This window comes from Serinus canaria, chromosome 4, assembly GCF_022539315.1.
Source record: "Serinus canaria isolate serCan28SL12 chromosome 4, serCan2020, whole genome shotgun sequence".
Classification (NCBI taxonomy): Eukaryota; Metazoa; Chordata; class Aves; order Passeriformes; family Fringillidae; genus Serinus; species Serinus canaria.
Genome location: NC_066317.1, coordinates 65,126,600 through 65,146,482, shown reverse-complemented (window position 1 = coordinate 65,146,482; position 19,883 = coordinate 65,126,600). Strand labels below are relative to the sequence as shown.

General features: G+C 44.2%; 1 protein-coding gene across 5 annotated transcripts in view; it reads left to right on the top strand.

The window, feature by feature from the left end:
* FGFRL1 (fibroblast growth factor receptor like 1) overlaps nucleotides 1-8,707 on the top strand; it is a 167,483-nt gene extending 158,776 nt beyond the window's left edge. For all 5 annotated transcript variants that reach the window (XM_018923885.3, XM_018923881.3, XM_030239367.2 and 2 more), the window contains exons 6-7: nucleotides 293-646; nucleotides 3,906-8,707. In XM_018923885.3, the coding sequence (XP_018779430.1) occupies nucleotides 293-646; nucleotides 3,906-4,315 (764 nt within the window). In that variant the 3' untranslated portion in view covers nucleotides 4,316-8,707. The remainder of the gene's footprint in view (nucleotides 1-292; nucleotides 647-3,905) is intronic.
* Nucleotides 8,708-19,883: the final 11,176 nt, after the last annotated feature.

Below are 19,883 nucleotides of genomic sequence, written 5' to 3'. Positions count from 1 at the left end.
TGGTCATGTGAACCTCTTCTAAAATATGAGGGTTCAGAGGGAAACCATCCTTTTCTCCAGGTCTGATGCAGGTAGAAAATCAACTTCCTTGTTATAAACAGGAAGATTCAGGTCGAGCATGAGAACAGAGTTGCTAAAGCCCCAGATAATGGAGGAGATCCCTTGGGGCAGGGAGTCGAACTAGACTATGATTTTGCATCCCTCCTACACCTTTCCCCTGCATTTCTGCAACTGCAAGTTACTGAGGCTGGCAAACCCCTTTGCCCATGGAGCTCCCTGTGTTTCTGTGCAGAGAGGACGAGGTCCAAGCCCATCCTGACAGGAACTCACCCCGTCAACACCACGGTGGACTACGGCGGCACCACGTCCTTCCAGTGCAAAGTGCGCAGCGACGTCAAGCCCGTCATCCAGTGGCTGAAGAGGGTGGAGTACGGCACGGAGAGCAAGTACAACTCCACCATCGACGTCGGGGGGCAGAAGTTCGTCGTGCTGCCCACGGGGGAGGTCTGGTCCCGCCCAGACGGTTCCTACCTGAACAAACTGATGATTACTCGAGCCAAGGAGGAGGATGCAGGGATGTACATTTGCCTTGGGGCAAACACCATGGGCTACAGCTTCCGGAGTGCTTTTCTCACAGTGCTGCCAGGTGAGTTGTGGCATTTTCCCCCTCAGTTATCAGTGGTCTGTGTCATGGTGTGGCAGTGTTCCTCACTCAGGGCTCACCAAATGTGGTGGTGGTGTTTGCAGGGGTCCCAGGACAAAGGAAGAGAGGAGAATCTTGACTCCATGTTCCAGAAGGCTGACTTATTATTTTATGATTTATATTATATTAAAATAAAATGATATATTAAAACTATACTACAAGAATAGAAGAAAGGATTTCATCAGAAGGCTAGCAAGGAATAGAAAAGAATGGAATGATAATTAAATCTTGTGACTGACCAGAGAGCCTGAGACAGCTGGACTGCGATTGGCCATTAATTAAAAACAATCACATGTGACCAATCAAAGATGCACCACAGCAGCAGATAATTATTGTTTACATTTCATTTCTGAGGCCTCTCAGGTTCTCAGGCGAAAAAATCCTAGCAAAAGGATTTTTCATAAAATATGTCTGTGACATCATGGTATTTATTCATTCAACTGCTGTTGCCCATTGGCTCCCTGGCCCTCTGTGATGCTGTGCTGATTTAGTCTAGCCCAGTTCTGATAAGAATGAATGGGGGACTAAATCAGCCCTGATTTAAATCAGTCCCTGCTGAAATCCTGTTGATGGTATTTCCTTTTCTCCCTTTGGGGGGAATAACCACAGAATCACAGAATGGGTCAGTTTGGAAGGGACCACAGTTCGTCGTCTGGTCCAACTTCCCTGCACAAGCAGAGTCAATCCAGAGCATGTGGCACAGGATTGTGTTAGGATGGCTCTGGAATATCTCCAGTGAGGGAGACTCCACACCCTCTCTGGGCAATCTGTTCAGTGCTCGGTCACTGCACAGTAAAGGAGTTCTTCCTCATGTTCAGATAGAACTTCTGCTCTTTCTTTGTGTCCTGTTGCTCAGCATCATGGAGCAGAGCCTGGTCCATGCTCTGACACCTCCTTGCAGGTACTTACAGACATTGTTGAGTCCCCTGTCACTCATCCAGGTGACATAAATTGAATTATCTACTCCTGTATGAAAGAGGAGCAAGCTGGGGAAAGATACTGCACTTGCAGACACTAAATCACTTCAGTGATAGGCTGCAGGATGGGAGAGGGGAACTGAATAACAGCACAGTTTGCAACCTCATTCCCTAAAATTCCTCCTTTCTCTTGCCCTTATTCATATTGCTTTTACTGGTAAAAGGAAACAATGATACAGGCCCATAAAATGAGGGAAGAATGAAAACTGTCTGGGTCACAAAGAAATGAAATGAATGAGTGTGAAAAACAGAATGATTGATTAGTTAAATTTTTATCCAGTGGTCCCCTGGGGCCCCTGTACACAGCTGCTGCCTTCCCTCCCCAGACCTCAGAGCTGGTGGCCACATCCAGCTGAGACTGTATCATTTGTGTTTGAGACACACCATCCTGGCCTGGCCATTTACTCCTTTGTCTGCTGACTATGCAGTTCTACCCTGATAAACATTTTGGGTTTAGGACTATACTCTAACTGAAAGGCCTGTAAATACCAAGGAAAAAGCAGCATGGGTGGGATATAACTCAAAACCTCTGTGAGTTTCTGACCTATGAGAGTCTGATCCAGCTCCCACTGAAATCAGGGGGAGACTTTCCATGGATTTAAATGGGACTGTAGGGAGGCCTCGTGCCAGAACCAGAGCCTGCAGGGCTGTTGGTATTGGCAGTGATGGAGAAGGAGGACCCAGCTTGCCCTAAGATGCAAAGATGTGGTTTTAAAGCCATGATTTTAAAAGACCATTTTGCTCATAAATCTATCAGATTTGACTTTGACAGCTCTGAGGAACATGGATGAATATCAAAACACTTTCTTTTCAGCCCAGATAGGATTTCTGCCAACCAGCATGAAGACTTCTGTTTTCTGTGGCCAGCTGATAGGTCAGCTTTCTGATCTTGTCATGTTTTTAACAGGGGGCTGGACCAGACTCACCTTCCAGCCTAAATTATCCTGTAATTTCCAGAGTTGGTGAATCAAAATTTCATCTATTAAGGTCAAAGTATAGGTCCTCCTAACTTCAAAGAGACCACATGGTATATATTTAACATTTCAAGCTACCCATAGGATTATTTGTCAAGGAGAGAAAAAGACATTAGTGTCTTAAAGAAGTTTAGCTTGAAAGTTAAGTGATAGATGTTTGAATATAACATATCAAATGATTAAGATTGCCTGTGGTTTTGGATGTCTTCTGGGTGTCTCCCTGCAAGCTGAATTCTGTGCCTGGGTATGTTTCAAGGCATTGGATATTCCAGCTGGTAACTATCTAGACAAGGATTTTCACCACTAGAATCTTACCCCAAGACTCCTTTTGTGTCTATAAATCAGGAGATCAGGCTGAGAAACTGGAGTGGCTATCCAGGGTTAGCCACTGCCTGCCAACTGCAGAGAGGTAAAGGAGGAGGTGGTTGTGAAAGATGATGTCTAAAGCATCTTATCTCCTCCAGTAGCTGACTTTACTGCCCTTGAAAAGCCAGCAGCAGCTCCAAAGAGACTGGTGGAGGAAGAGCCCATTTGGGGTAGGAAGCTGGGGACACACTTCAATGCTGAATAGATTTTCAGTTCTCCATGGCTTGGAAACCAAGGAGGAGCCACCAGCTCCCCTATATTTTTTCCATCCTTCAGCCTTCCTCCCAGCTACACAAGAAAGTCAAGCCAACACCTCCAAAACCCCACATTCATTCTTCCTGCCATGGTGGAACACTGCTGGGTGGTTCCAGGACTGCTAGACAGGATTTCTAGAGAGTGTCTGAAGCCCTTGCAGGCAGAGCTACACCTGGCAGAGGTGGGTGGGCAACGTGCTGTGGCTCTGTGCAACGTGATTGTGCCTCCTGGGCTGGTGACAGTGAGGTTTTACTGACATGTCCTGTGTTGTGTCCTTCAGTCTAGGCAGCAAAGCCCATTCCATCATGGAGTGAGAGTGTTAGGAAACTCTCTCAAGCTGGCTCTAGTGTGCATCCATTAAAGCTTGGATAAGAGAGTTGTAAAATCCCCCAAAGACTCCCCTCCTGACCCCTAAACCAGAGAAAATGAGTTGCTTGTCCTTCCAGGAGCACTGAAAAGCAAAGCAGTTACCAAACATCATATGCTGGCTTGATTTCTCCCTTGTTACTTGGTCTGGCAGAGTTGCCAGACAGTCTGTCCAGCAGCCAGCCCAAGTGTGACATATGTTTTGAATCCACTTTGCCTGCCTTTAATTAACTCTTTCTGTCTCTCCTCCCCTGCCGTGCCCAGATCCCAAGCCTCCCAGCGCACCTGTGCCCCCCTCCTCTGCCAGCAGCCTGCCCTGGCCCGTCATCATCGGCATCCCGGCCGGGGCTGTCTTCATCTTTGGGACCATCCTGCTGTGGCTGTGCCAGTCCAAGAAGAAGCCCTGCTCCCCCCCGGCCGCTGCCCCCGCGCACCGCCCGCAGCCCCGCGACCGCGCCTGCGTCCCCCAGCTCCCCGACAAGGACTGCATCTCCTCCATCAACTACGAGGAATACGTGGCCCAGCAGCAGCATTTACTGTCCCAGGGGCCCGGCCTGGCCCCTGCCATGGCCCCCAAAATGTACCCAAAGATTTACACGGACATCCACACCCACACCCACTCGCACGTGGAAGGCAAAGTGCACCAGCACCAGCACATCCAGTACCAGTGCTGAGGGCTGGCCCCGTGTACAGCGGCTCCTTTGGGCTTTTCTCCTCGTGGTACCTCAGCAGAGACTGCTCCAAGTCAGCTCAGCACTGCCAGCAACAGGCAAAGCAGACAGAAAAAGTTATATATGTAATTTTAAATATATATATATACATATATATATAATTGTATATGCGTGTGTGTATGTGTGTATATATATATGTGTATATATCTATATCTATCTATATAAATATATATATAATAGAGAAAGACACAGAGAAAAAAGAGATTTTTTTTTTTTAATTATTGCAATCAGGATGTAGCCAAGGAATAATGAAGGAACTCCAATTCACAGCAGAGAGGAAGCTGTCTCCAGCAGCAGAGCCTTCCTGGATATTTTAATCAAAGTGGCAACAAGTGAGATGGAACACAGGGATGTGAACCACCAGCTCCTTCCCTGTGTTACTGAAGGGAGGAGGTAGAGCAGGAGGTGTGTGTGGCACTTTTCTGGCTGGGCCTGGATGCCTGCTGGGCATCATTTGTTTTGGTGGGAAGCCCCCAGACCTCTCCTGCTCTGAGTGACTCAAGCTCTAATTTACTCGAGGTTTAGTGCCAAAGCACCAGGAGACATAAGCCATTCATCTCTTCCAGGGAAAGAAAATAACACAAGAGGGTCTGAAAGAAACAATTTCTGTTCACAAGGTGAAATGCCACGTGCTTCTCAGTCGTGGTCAGCACAATCAGCCAGCCAAGCTGGTTAGTTCAGTTTCTGCAAGGTGAAGGCATCTTGTTCCCCATGGGATGTTCTGCAGATCAGCTCCGCTCCCTTGGTCCTAGGACTCAGTGCCACTGCCAGGAAAAAGGAAAGAAGGAAAAAGGGACATTGTACAGAACACCTTTATATTTATATTTAAGAAATAATAATAATTAATAATAATAATTGAACTGCTGATGGTGAAGAAAGCAAAACACTCTGTCCTTCTCTGATGGCTTAGAGTGACAAGCTACTGGATTTTCTGCATCAATGCAAAATACGTGAGAGCATTAGAAAAAATAGTAAGAAGCAAAGAGAGTGAAATAATCTAGCAGGAAAAATTGCATTTGAGAAATATCCACCTAGGTTGTGTGTGGTTGTCCCCTCCCCTCAGATATCACTTCATAAGTGATAAAACATTGCAGTTCAAACAACAGTAAAAACAGAAAGAAGAGAAAATAAATAAGGACCATATTAAATACGTATATGGACTGGGAATGAATCCAATTGCAAAATATAAAACCTTTGTAATTCTAAATAGAGTTTAAACAGAAGTCATGTATATTTAATTTATTTTGTTAAACAAGAAAAAAAATGTATGATATTTTCCTCAAAACAGGCATTTCTATATGTATTTTTGATCAAAGAAAATAAAGATTTTTTTTTCCAGGTTCTGTAGATGCCATGCTCAGAACACACTTGATGTAGCTTGTAACCAACTGTGCTACTCCTAACCTGGAGGCCACCTGTCTCTATGCCTTTTCACACTAGCCAGGTGTCATCTCCTGTCACCTCAGGTGCTGCTGGTGCCATCCTGTCCATCAGAAACTGATCTTTTCCACTGTCTGTATTCTGACTGGGGGGGTCTGCAGTGCCCAGATCACTTCTCATGGACCCAGCCATCTCCAGCAGCAGAGTTCTTCTCTCACGTGGAAAGCTGTTTCACTGTGCATTTCTGGAGGGTGTGGGGAGGGTGATTCATTAGTTTTTTAAGCCCAGACCTGCAGTGGTTTGTTGGTTTGGGTTTTTTTAAAGAAAATTTTGTAAATCAAAGCATAATAATTTGTGAGGCTGTAAAAAGAACTTTGGCCTCAGGGTGCTTGGAAGGGCAAATGATGAAATGTAGGTGAAACACTTAATTTGTAACTGCAGCTGCTTTAGGAGCCAGTGGAGGGTGAGCTGGGCACAGTGAGGAGAGAACACAGGAGCTGCTCCCCTTCAGGGGGGCTTGAACCTTTCTTCTGCTGCACACCAGAGAGGCACCCAGCTCTTCAGGGGCCAACATTTGATCTGGAGAAGGCAGGTTCAGCAATGATGAAACTGTTTCTCTTCTTCTCATTGAGAGTTTGATGGTTTAAAAAAAAAAAAAGAAGAAGAAGAAAATTTGAAACATGCTAATTTTTAAGTTTGGAATCACTTCCTTCTCAAGCCTATTCCATGAAAGAGATCCTCACCAAGCCAGCTGCTCCATTTAGAAGTGAAACACTTTATTTAATCTGAAACAAAGCTGTGCTTTAGGCTTTGCTTTTCTCTGAACATTTGTGGAGGTATTTGCTCTGTGTTGACCCGCAGTGATTTTTTTCTGGTGGTTTGTTTGAATCCCCAGCAAACCAAACAGTTCCCTGTTTGCTCAGCCGTGGTGCTGTAAGATGGGGCCCTGACTCTGTGAAACACTGAATCAGTGAAACACTGAATCAGCTCCTGCTTTCTTCACCAATGCATTCTGCTCCAAAAAGTCCCTTTCTTGCCTTAGGAGGAGGTTATCCATGTAATATCCCCTAGAGGAAGGCCATCCCTCATGGTGGTGCTCCTGTAGAGGTTGCAATAAAGCAACCCATTGATAACTAGTATTTTTCAGCAGTAGGGTTCAACACAAATTTATGAAGTCCCTAATATTCAGATTAAGGATATCTTTATATGCATCCTCTCAGCTTCAGGGAGAGCTGAGAGAAACTTAAGTGTGAGCACTGATATAAGGCACAGATATAAGGCATGATTTAGGCAGGAGTTCTTAATGGCTGAAGTATACTGAGTCATTTCATTTTAAAAAATAAATTAAAAAGCCTCTCTACACTAAGGGCATTGCTTTTATTTCAAGGAGACAGTAAGTGTATGTTTCCATGAGAGGTACTAAAGTCTGCATCTCAAATCTTGTGCCTGTGGGAAGCTCCTTACTACACCGTGGTATGTCCCAAACTCCTGCACATTGCAGCAGCATCAGGGGCATGGCAAAGGGCAGGATTCCCCTGTAAGCCCAAGGCCCTTCTCTGCTCTCTGGGCCAGTGTTGTAGCAAGGAGACACTTCTGACCCATGCTCTGTGAGCAGCACTGGCACCAGCTTCAGAGGTGGGGGTGAGCACTGGGTTTGTGGGGTTCAGCCCTAAGCAAACCCTGGGAGATTTTCTAATGGCACCAGTTCAAGTGGCAGCTCTGTCCCTGAGCCTCAGAGGGGGGTGGGTGGGTTCAGAGAAGCACTCCTGCATTTCCCATGCAGCACAGAATTCCAGGCTGTGTGTAGGACTCTCCACCTGCCCCTTGTGGCCCAGCTCCGTAGTGCTGCATCACGCAGGCAAAAACTTCACATTTTGTCAGATGGCTCAAGTGGAAGGAGTGGCTTCTTCCTGCCCTGCAAAGATAAATGTCTAGTGCTGCTGACAGAGCTCTCCAAAGGCAAATGTTGCAATAAACTACCCTGTGTGGGCAGTCTATCAGCCCAGGGCAGGCACAGCTCTTGGCTGGGGCACTGGGAATGCAGCTCTGGTTTTGGGTGCACCATGAGAGATGCTATAAAAGTCTTGATTTGCAGAAAGCATGGGGATTTCATCCTGCCTTGGCTGTCTGCCCCATCTTGACTACCAGAAATGGTGTGAGATTCCCCAGAGGGAAATACCATCACATGCCCTCTTCAGGAGGGGCTGTGTTTGGTGTCTGGGCCTTGCACTGGCTTGCTGTGCCTGGGTGGATTTCACATTTTTGAGGAATTATTTTTCCTTCACAAGGTACCTCTAAGACCTTTTCTGAGTCACTCTGTCCCAAGCCCTACTGCAAGCCATTGAAGTTTAGGACTTGATTGTGCCTTGCATATACTGCAAAGTCTTCCACTGTTTAAATAAATTCAACAAGGTCACACTTGTGTATTAATATGTTTTTTATTCAGTGGGAAAAGATTTGGTTGCATCTTCATTCCTAAAGAGAGGGTGTTCAAAGAAAACCATTGTCTTCCTTGTGGTAACTCACTCTTATGTTGAACACAGAAGATTTTTCATTTTATGTATTTGTATGCATATAGGCATATAGATGTACATGGCAGGCTGTGATACAGAAGGCAGTTGTACTTTTAAAACCATGGAGCTTCAAAGATCAAAGGAACTTTAGGCTTAAAACTCACTATCTTTGTTAATTTTATTTGCATTACAGATCAAACATGGCTTTACCTACCAGTTGGTGCATGGCATTTTTTAACTTTGTATGGACAATCTTTCTGTGGTTGGCCCCTTTCAAACTGGAAACTTATCAGACATCGAAGATAAAAAGTGTTCTGTGGTTTGCATTTGGTGACAAATACAATAACTGAACACATCAAAGGAGACAGAATGGCACAGTGTGTCTGTGGCTTTGTAATAAAAGTTGCAGAAAAAAAGGAATAAAAGCCTGGAGTTGTGTTAATGTGTTTTAGAGTTCTGTGTTCTGAAGGGCAGTGTAGCTCTGTGTGGGGGTGTGTGTGTTAGCACACATCAGGAGTGTGTGCTGACAGGGCAAAAAGACAATATTGTAAAGTTACCTCTGTGCCACAGCTTGGTCTGGTATTTCATGTGGGTTCTGTGATTCAAGCAGAGGCATTATGTTTTTAATGATTTGGGAAAGGTTTCTGATTTTTAGTGAAAAAGGGCTGTATTTAATCTGTTCACCTCTAGAGCCAAATGCTACAACTGCACTAGGAGCCAAATTTTAATTAGCAAGATGGAATTTTGGAATACCTGGAGTGGACCAGGGATTTCAAGGTCAAGCTCAGCACCTCCACCTCTTTTGAGGCAAACCTGTGAGTGTCTCACTACTTACTCCAGAGGCAGTAATGTCTAAGCTGTGACATCTTAAGTTCAGAAAAGCTGGCCCTCACCCAAACTTCATCTTGACCTGACCTGGGCCTCTGACCCCAAAATCCCTGTGCAGAAATTGCACACTTGGGGTAGGAAAGAGGAAATATTTCTCTGTTGACTCCATTCCTGTGGCTGTCTGAAACTCTTGAGAGGTTTGAAATATTGGAATAAAGACCTGGGGAAGATGCAGAGGTGAGCAAACCCTGGGAGGTGGTCAGATATTAATGGGGAATTTATCATGGCTTTCCTACCTGGGCAGCACCTCTGCCTACACAAGGAACTTTGAGCATGCCCAGGACTCCAAATTGCTCAAAGCTGATGATTAACATGAAATCATTGGCAAAGGTCCTTACAATCATGGAATTATTACCCATATAGAGCTTGTTCCAACTCTCAGAGATGCCAGTGGGAAAAAAAATCCCTGCAATGTCCAGAGGGAAATCAGTGAGACACATGGAGCCATTCCCAGGTTTTTACATCTTTTCCCTGGCTGGCCCATTGGCAGAGAAAGATGGGGCAGAAATTAATGGCCCCAGTATGAAGCCAGACACACATAAATGGGAAAGTCACACACTTTGGAAGGAGCTATCCAAAGTGGTAGACCCTGCATCTCTCAAAATCTTCAAGGCTGGGTGCTTTGTGGACAGCATGTGGCTAAATGCAAGATTTCGGGAATGTTACTGGGATAAAGGGATTCTTGGAGCCCAAATGAGGTCGTGTAGTGATGCCTTCTGGCCCTAAGGAAATGCAGCTGAGCTGCAGAGAAAAGGAGATGCCAGAGCTGGTCCCTGCAGCTGGCTGTGCTGCTGGCACTGAGCACTGTGGCTGCATGAGTGACCTCACAGCACCGTGGGCACAGGGCTGCACACCCAGGCTGCTCACCCAGCTCCAGCAGGATGATCCCAGCCCTTCCCAGCTGAGTGCTGCAGTCATGGCCTTGCTTACACAAAGGGGGGCTCTGCACCCACATTTACTGCCCTTTGTGCAAACAGCAGCACGCCCCCGTGTGCACTCACACCCCTCCATTGTAGGGTCTGTCTTTCCAATGTGCTGGCATGGCTTGGGGCTGTCTGTCATCCAGTGTGTTGGGGTTGGAATCTGTCATCCCACATGTCCTTTGATGACCAGCTGAGGGAACAGGGTGGTTTAGTCTGCAGAAGAGGAGCCTGGCTTGGGGGAACCTCATTGCTCTCCACAACTACCTGGAAGGAAGATGTAGTGAGGTGAGGGTTGAGAGGATGAGAGGAAATGGCCTTAAACTGCAACAGTGAAAGTTCAGATTAGATAGCTGGAAAACATTTTTTGCTGAAAGAGTGGTTAGGCATTGGAGCAAGTTTTCCAGGGAGGTAGTGGAGTCACTGTTTCAGGAAATGTTCAAGAGGTGACTGGATGTGACTTAGGGAGATGGTTTAGGGGTGATGGTTTATAGTGGTGCTGGTTTGACAGTGGGACTGGATGATCCTGAGGATCTCTTCCAACCCTGATGATCCTGTAAATGCAGAGAGCACCAAGACACAGAACCAAACTGGTGAGATAAATTCAAGACCACCAACCAATTAATATCTTCCAGTTACTTATTGCCCTTTAAATTTTTAAATCTCAAACTAGACATAAGGAAAAAATTATTTTCCAATGAGGATGGTGAAACACCAGGTTGCCCAGAGAGGCACTGTGTGCCCCATCCCTGAAAACATTTAAGGCCAGGTTGGATAGGGCTCTGAGCAACCTGGTCTAGTAGAAGATGTCCCTGTCATTGCAGGGAGTGGGACTAGATGATCTTTAAAGGTCCCTTCCAACCCACTCCATGCTCTGTGATCCAAATGTTCTGGGATGGGTTAGGGTCTGTCATCCAAATGTCCTGGGATGCATCCACCTGCCAGGTCAGTTCTGTATTCTGGACCTGGCAGAAAATGCTACCAAGTAGGGAGCTGTAGGCATAGATCTTCTCTTCACCTTTTCTTATCAGCAGAGCATTTCTTTGCCCAAGATTCTCAGCTGTTAAAAGTTTGCTACAAACATAAAAAAGCCACGAGCAACTCTCAGCACCAAAAATGTGGAGGACTGTAGTTGGAAATAGGAAGGGATGGCTGATAAAACCGCATTTAAAATACTGGTGTTATATTGACTGTTAGGTGGCACATATATATTGTCTATTTATGGAGTAGAGTATGGAGAAAAGAGAATGCCCATTCTACATTTTGTGTGTGCTTACCAGCTTCAGGTCTTTGTGAGCAATATATGGAGCTGTGACCTTTATTTGTCCTCATTTTAGCTTATGCATTTTTTCTTTACTTCTTTTTTCTTTTCCTTTCTGTCAGTCTGATGTAATTAGGATTTAACATATCGCCAATATGCATGGACATCAGCAAAGCAATGAATATTCTTTTTTCCCCCATTTTCACTAACCAAATCCAGTCCAAACTGCTATTTCTATCCGAGCTGGTCCATGCTTTAGTGAAAGGAGTAATAAATAACATTTTAGACCAGACTTCAAAATGCCTTTTTCCTTTGATCTGAGTAATTAAAGTCAAGCTGCTGTTTCTGAGCATTTTCTGATGGAATTACACGAGTTACACAGCTCTTCATTTGTATCTTATTAAGCATTATGTGTTACTGATGCTGTCCAAACAATTAGCACCTAAATACACCCCATATTCTCATAAAGAGGCAGTAGCAGTGTTAATGTTGATGCCCTGGTTAACAGTTTGCTCCCATCCAGAGTCCACCATCGTGCTTGAATGCCATTTCATATCAATCAGGACTTTACTGATGCCTTTCTGAAGTTGTTCTCATCTGCAATCTTTTAACTGTGCAGCGAAGTGAGAAGAAATTGTGCAAAAACATTAAGTAAAAATGGCATCTCTCTTAAGGCAGGATTTTTCCTAAGTTCATTGCAAGTTTTAGTTATAAAAAGGCGAGCGCTTCGCGGTGATCGGTCATTTTGACGTTTTTATGGTGTTTTTATTACGCCTGGCTCATTTCCATACTAAAGAGAACATTTGTAACAATACTTGCTCGCTCTGTTATGATTAGGATTGCGCTTTGTTCGCTGTTGCTGCACCCAGTAATGCTCTTGGCACACGTCCTCCCAGACCCCGCGGTGTATTTATCCAAAAGGAAGGAAAAAGAAGTGTCTACTAAAACAATAAACTACTACTGCTTGCCTTAACGTGGCCATAGCTTCCTTGTGCTGCAGACAATCAGTTAGAAAAGCTGTTGGGTAAACTTGCTCCTTCTGTGCTGAAAAAATAAATATTCATGAAGCTTGCCGACGCTTTTTTCTGTGCCTTATTATTGGGTTGAAAACTGTGAAAGATTTTAAAGCTAATGATTTAATCAGAGAGATAAGGATGGAGGTCCAGATCCTGGAACCAATGGGAGCTCGGTTCTGAAATACTAATGAGGACCTGGGTAAGGGTTTAAGGAAAATTTTTATTTGTAACTTCAATATTAACGTTATCCTGCACGTAAGGACAGGTTCAACCCAATATTAATTTTGTTAATATTGAAAATTGAATACACTAATATATTCACTAATGCTGTCTGAGATAGGAGGTGAATGTGAAAAGAGGAGTCATGAATGGTAGGGAGGGGCAGTTAAAAAAAGGTAGGGAGTGGTGTCATGTCACCAGAGGTTTCAAGGGTCAAATCAAGGCTTTGGCCACTCCACCTGTGTTGGATCCCAGAAGGCAGCTGGAATACCTGTGGGGGCTTCCTCAGACCCAGGGCAAGCTAGAGCACTCAGTGCCCACTGTGTAACAGGCAATTGCTCTTGAGCCCATCACAGCAGAATGTCTTTCATTTAAAGTGTGTTCATGTCTTGCCTGGCTTGTAAAGACAAGGAAGGAGGTTTTGAAGTTTAGATTAATCTTTTTTTCAAGTGACTTCGCAAAATTAGTAGCAGAGTAATAATAAGCTTCCTAAAGCAGAAAAGAGAAACTGGCACTTCCCAAAGGTGGTTTGGTTACTGGGTGAAGAAGACCCTCAGTATTGTTTCTTTTTCAACTCCAGTCAGAAAGATAAGCTGAGTTTGTTACCCAGGTTCCACGAAACAGAAGGATGAACCTGGCTTTGATGATGAAATACATCAAAGCTGGAAAAAATACAGAAATATGCAGCAAATTGGTGAAGTGCCCATTGATGTTACCTTTGCCCAAACCTGGTAGAGATGTCAGCAAATAGAGGAGACTTTCCTTATGCTGCTGTGTTGTACAGTCTGGGAGGCTGGTGGTCTCCTGAGCTCTCCCTGTCTGCAGGAACAGAAAACAAAACCAGATGATGAGAGAGTAGAGGAGGGCAGGGTGGGGTCTCCTGCTGGTCCAAGACCCAGCTTTCATCACTTGGCTCCAGCTGCTGTTTGCTGGCCAAAGCCCTGGGCTGCTGGGGAACCCGAGCTGGCCTCTGCCATGGTTCAGTGAGAGCAAAGAGCTCTCCCACTTGACATCACAAGAGGAGCATTTTGATGTTTATCTGGAACTCCCTTCCAAAAGTGGATTCATGGTAGAGGCTGCGTGTAAGGACAGGTTCAGCCCGCTATCACAGAGAAGTGATAAAACACTTTTCTCTCTTTTTGGTTCTTAAGGCCTAATACTCCCATATGCCAGAAAAGATTTGTAAGGGGCCATAAAGTCAGCACAACTCTGTTTGCACTTGTTTTTTGGTTCCTTGACAGTGCTGCTGGGGCCTCTGTGCAAACATGACTCTGCAGTCAGCATTTAAAGTGCCAGTCCCTGCAACATTTGATCTGATTTTCCCTCTTTGCTGGAATGGGGTGAGAAGCTAAAAGTTGGAAAATCACATGAGCAAATCAATGTCAAAATAGTACTTAGAAATAACCTACTAATTAAATTATTTTATTATAATATATGATATACATTGTGTAGGTAAATGGTAACTCTCCATTTCCTGAGTGTTTTCACACATTTTTAACCACTAAAAACTTCTACATCCTTGTGAATCATAGCAATAATCACTCTCACTGTACAGGAGAGACATTGAAATACAGATAAATGAAGAGATCTTTATAGAGCAGGAAGAGCAGAAATTTGAACTTGGATCCATGCACCAAATGAATGTCTGTCCAAAGCCAGCACCTTCCTGATAATGTCAGCAGTGCTTGCTTTGATGCTGGGAAATCACTGGACATCTGTGGTCTCTTCTCCCAGATAACGAGAGTCAGGCCAAAGGGAAATGGACTCTGGTCACACAAGGGGAAGTTCAGATTCAATATTATGAAAAATTCTTCACAGAAAGGCTGGTCAGGCCTTGGAACAGGGTGCCCAAGGCAGTGGTGGATTCACCATCCCTGGAAGTCAAAAGACATGTAGATGTGGTCCTTGGGGACATGGATTAGTGGTGGCCATGGCAGTGCTGGATTAGTGGTTGGACTAAATGATCTCAGAGTTCTTTATCCACCTTAACAATTCTATGATTTTGTGTTTTACTGTCTTTCAGAGCATCAGGAGTAGCAAAGCAAGATGAAGGTCAATTGTACCCCCAACTAGAGCTGGTGGCAAAATGGGGATTCTGGAAGCCCCACTGGGGAGGCTGTGTCTGAGTTCCAAGCTCAGTTTCTCAGTCAGTGGAAGGCACAGCCAGTTTGTTACTCTGTTCAGGGTCTTCACATGTTCTTTTTTCTTCCAAAACGTTGTCTAAAAGGTGAAGCTGTTTCCCCAGGTGCTGGATGAGGCAATCAGAGTGGTTTGGGTTAAACTTGGCTTCATGGAAGTCACTGGGATTCTTCTGCTGGACTTTTTGGGAGGCAAGCTCATTTCCTTTAAGAAGCTGGCAGCCTTCTGACAACTGCTGTCATCAGCACTCTGGTATATAATTTTTTTTCCCTTTATTTTCTCTTGGACAAGTATGTACAAGAGAAATGTGAGGGGAAATTTGTACCAACCTGGAAGAACTGTGCAAGATGTGTCAACACCAAACCTTTGTCCTACAGAAATTCAGTTGTGTGTGGTTCCAAGTCATGCATGTCGAGCATTCAGAAGCTTCTAAGACCATGTGTTATCCTTAAGAAAGCTGGGGGTAAAATCATGATAAATAATTCACATTTCAACTAGCATTAAATGGAAATTTTACCAAGCAGGTTCAAATTATTTATTAAGCACTGTTAAGTCCCTCCAGGAGTATCAGGCAACAAATGATAGACAAAATTTTGGCAGTAAAGAGAAGTGGTTGCTTCCAACAACTATGGATGACCAAGCTGTCCAGGAAACATGTTTGGATTGTTAATCTTGATAGTTTTCATTGTTGAGATTGTGGTTGAAGATAGCAGTACAGGGACAAATATTCCAGGTGAGGATTTTTTTTCTAACTATATGTTAAATTTTGTATGTTTTGCTACTCAGAATTCTAAAAAATTGTAATGAAAAATATGAATTTCCAAAATCTTTGGTGTGTGTGCCGTTAAAAATAATTTAATATAAAGATATGTTCCTGATGCTTTTTTAATTTTACAGAAATCATGAAGAGAGTTTACAGAGACAAAAATCTATTACTGCTGTATTTAGTGAGGAAGACAGAGTTATTTTATTCTGGTTAATATATGTGTCACCAGTGTTGGTCAATAAGGAAAGCCATGTTGTTGTTTCCAAGACTGTCAACTATTTGAGCTGTCCCCTGGTAGTATTTTTAATACTTTCAGTCAATGTCCCTAGGATATTTCACAGTGTTTGGAACTCAGAAGCCAGATTTTTTTTTTTTTTTTTTAATTTAGCAGATGAAATGTGTAGCATTGGAGACATGTTCTGGTCTCTGCCTCTGGCAATGCCTGTGCAGTATGAAAGGAAGACTAGTCAGTAAATCCCATTTTTCCAAGGCAAAATATCAAAACTGGAAGCCCCTGAATTCCATGAGTCTGCCTGGGGCCCACAGCCTGGAGTGCCTGGAGTGCTCTTCTGTCCAACCTTCCTTTGAAAAATCAATCAGCCTTTCTTTTAAAACACACCCAGAGGGTTTGACACCTTTTTATGTGATAATCAGGTGCTGCTCTCACTCGAGGTGTGAGAGAAGGGCTCTGTACATTGCAGCCCTTGCAAATTTTCCATCCAAAATCCTGAGAATTGCTCCAAATCTTGACTTTCTGAGCACCCTCAGCTGGGCATCCTGAGGTTTTCCCTTGTGTGGGGATGAGAACAAATGCTGTGGACAGGCAGGGGAAGGAGGCAAGGGAGAGCTGTTCAGGTGACACCCCAGCACCTCCACCTCCTTGCAGCCACGGTGGTTCCCTCTGGACCCACAGCAGGGTTGTTTGGGGTGGTTTGGAGATGAGGGGCACTATTTCCATGGGGCAGGCTGTCAAATCTCTCAGTCATGCATCCTGGATCAAGAATGAGGGCTGTGCTGCAAGGCTGGAAGAGATGGGCTGGAAATGGCTTCATCCAACATATCTAAGGCAGGCATTCTGGGCAGAGAGCAAGTTGCCAGGACCCATATTTGGAAGTCTTTCATGGCCATCATCTGCCATCATCTCAAGCCAAGAATCATAAGCATTATAACAAGGAGATATACTTGAGCACAGAGGATTACAGTTTTCTCAAGGATTGTTGTCATAAACCCCATAGTGGGTAGAGCTTAACATAGTTTATGATAATAACTGAGTATCACATTGCCCACAGCATCAAAAAATGACAGCAAAATTCAGCAGCAGGTGGGCAGCTTTAATTATATAGGCTCCAGAGGGAATAAACACTGGGATGGTTTTTACTGTCTGTCTGGTATGAGTCAGTCCACAATGACCCCACTGGTGCAATTTGGTGAGAATAAAGCATCTAGCCCATACTTAACCATGCAAAGTTTCTTTTTCTTTTTTCCCCCCCTCTCCCTGTGAGAGCAGAGCAAACAGGATTTGTAGGAGGAACTGGGGGATGTGTTACTGTCAGTGATTTGCACATATCTGAAACAGGGCAGAAACAGAGGAAGTACCCGAACAGCTGGGACTGCAACAGATGTTCTCCAGACAGCTCTGCCTCATGAAGATGTAGTGCAGTAACAGGTCATGTTACAGAAACAGAAAATTAAAAAGAGTGATTTTACATGCATGAGCACTGGCTCCCCAGGCCTGGCAGCATGAGTGACACTGAGCAGGGGAAGGCAGCTGGGACCCCTCTGAAGAGATCATTGTGTCCCTTGCCACCACAGCCTGTTTTTCCAACACAGAGATACCTCCAGCAGAAATAACCAGACTCCCAGTACAGAAACACAGGAGGGGTGAATGCAAAAATCCCCTCAACATTTCTGCAATTTAAGGGTGGATTCTCAATTTCTTGATATTTCTGCCTCAGGGCTTTTAGCCTCTTCCTCTGCCTCTCTTCCCACAGGTCACTGAGAGTGGATTTTCCTTTATACTGACCTAGAAATGAGAATGGCTGCAGGAAATTTGCCAGGAATCTCTGGACATTATTCCCTGCAGTCCTCAGACAGGATGAGCAGGACCTATTGTGGTGAAACCAGGTGGTGCTGTCCCAGCTGGAGCTCCAGTGCCATCAGCCACGCCAACCCAAAGCTTCCCAGAGAAGGTCCCAGAGCATGGGCAGGACAGCACTGCCCTTGCAGTGTCTGCTGCTTGCAGGCCACTGACTCCATCAAGGGAGAAATGGGAGATTTTAGGTGATCTCTGAGGCCAAGAGGCACTATACCTCCCTCTTGGGTTTTTGGGATTGAAATGGCTCCCAAAGTATTAAAAAGTCTTTTTTCTCTTAGCTTCATGACTGAAGAAGTTGAGATTCCTCAGCTTTGCTTTTCAAGGTTGTTTATTTTCCCTTATCTATTACAATCTTTCTCTGACCGGCTGAGATCTGTCTGGCAGGTTGGTTTGAGGCATACTGACCACTCTTGGGGTGGTGTTAGTTTTTTATACTAAGAACTATGTGTACTTTATTTACAATAATTTTCCAATACCCATCACCTATGTTAGACAGTTTGTCTCTACTCTAAACCAATCCAAAAGTGTCACCATCACAGCAGAAGATGCAGGACAGGAGGAGGAGAAGAAGAGGAAGAAGAAGAAGAAGAAGAAGAAGAAGAAGAAGAAGAAGAAGAAGAAGAAGAAGAAGAAGAAGAAGAAGAAGAAGAAGAAGAAGAAGAAGAAGAAGAGAAGAAGAAGAAGAAGAAGAAGAAGAAGAAGAAGAAGAAGAAGAAGAAGAAGAAGAAGAAGAAGAAGAAGAAGAAGAAGAAGAAGAAGAAGAAAGACAGGACACGCCCAGATTCCTCCATCTTGCCTCTTGAACCCCCATTCTAAATCCCCAAAATTCTACTTTTTCACTCTGTGACAAATTAACTGTCATTATACTCAAACTCTTGTGGCTTGTAAATCTTCACACCAAGTTGGTAATTGTTTCCATGGGTTAAAATCAAAGGCACAGGTGTTTTTGACTCTGTGCCAAGGTCTCTGAACCCCTTGCCAGGGTCTCAAGTCATCCAGGGCAGCCAGAGGAACATCCTGGGTTCTGACAATTTCCTTTCCTTCAGATAAAGAGAGTGTCCTAGCTACCAGGTCATAGGGCTTCTTCAGAGATCTCCAGTATTTTCTTTGAAACTGAGCTGTTTTGCATCCAGGAATGCAATAGTGATGAGGTCAGATGGCAAACTGGGAGCTCAGAGGGCAATATCTTATACTATTAATAAATTTTTTTTTCCAAACTGGGCATCATTTATTTTCACAATGAGCAACATCATAAAGAAAGAAACTGGCCTGCATCACTGTTTCCCTTTGGATGCACAGAACAATTTTCTTACCTTCCTGTCTGGTTGCTCTATTTCAGTGTGTCCCAAAGGTTTTCCTCATTTAATTATTTTCATTAAAAAACTGAGCATTGCCCTCTTACCCTTCTTGCTTTCAATATGTAAAAATTTCTGATGTTTTTCACAGGTATCTTATTTAGCTTTGCCACTATGATGCTCTAAAAAAGCTCCATCAGTAAATGAAAATGGACTCAGTGGGATATTAAATATATTTAAGTAAACACATTAAGCAAGCATTAAGAAAAGTGAGCTCTCTTAACTCGATGAAATGAGACTGCAAGCACACAAGGGCCCCATAATGGCAGTTTCATTACAAACAGACTCCTGTACACATACTCACATGTTCCAGCCCTCTCTCCTAACATGAGAAAAGTGTGATCTGTCATGTCTTTGCATGATATCACTGCTCTGCTGGCATTGAAATATTGTATTTATTGCACCGTGAAGTGCTTGGGACCAAAAACATTGTGGCTCTGAGTGGAAGGGCCTCACTTTGTTGCGTCTCTCCAAGTTCATCAGGTTCCCATAGAAACCCAGAGCCCACCAAATAACCAAATATCCTATTTACAAACACATGGGACAGACACTGGGGATTTCTCCAAATATTTTAATCTCTTTAACCACCCATTTCTGAGAATAATTTCACTCACAGCCTGTAGCACACCTCATGCTGTGGAACAGTGCATTTTGCCACTGTACTCCTGTGCAGGCACTGCTGGGAGCTGTAGCAGCCACTCTGGCATGGCAAAGGGCAGCGTGGGCACCTCTTGCTGGGAAATTATGCAGACTAATCTAGCAGAGCAAACCACAGGCCTCTCAGTGTTACTGCTCAAAATCTTTATTGAAGGTTCATAAATAGAAATCACCTATACAAAATTCAGGGAATGATTTCTGAGGAAAGGAAAGAGGAACTGGGATTTCTTTTACAGGTGTTTTCTATATTGCACTCATAATTACTAATTGCTTCCTCGTTTGGGATTACAGGCTATTATTTT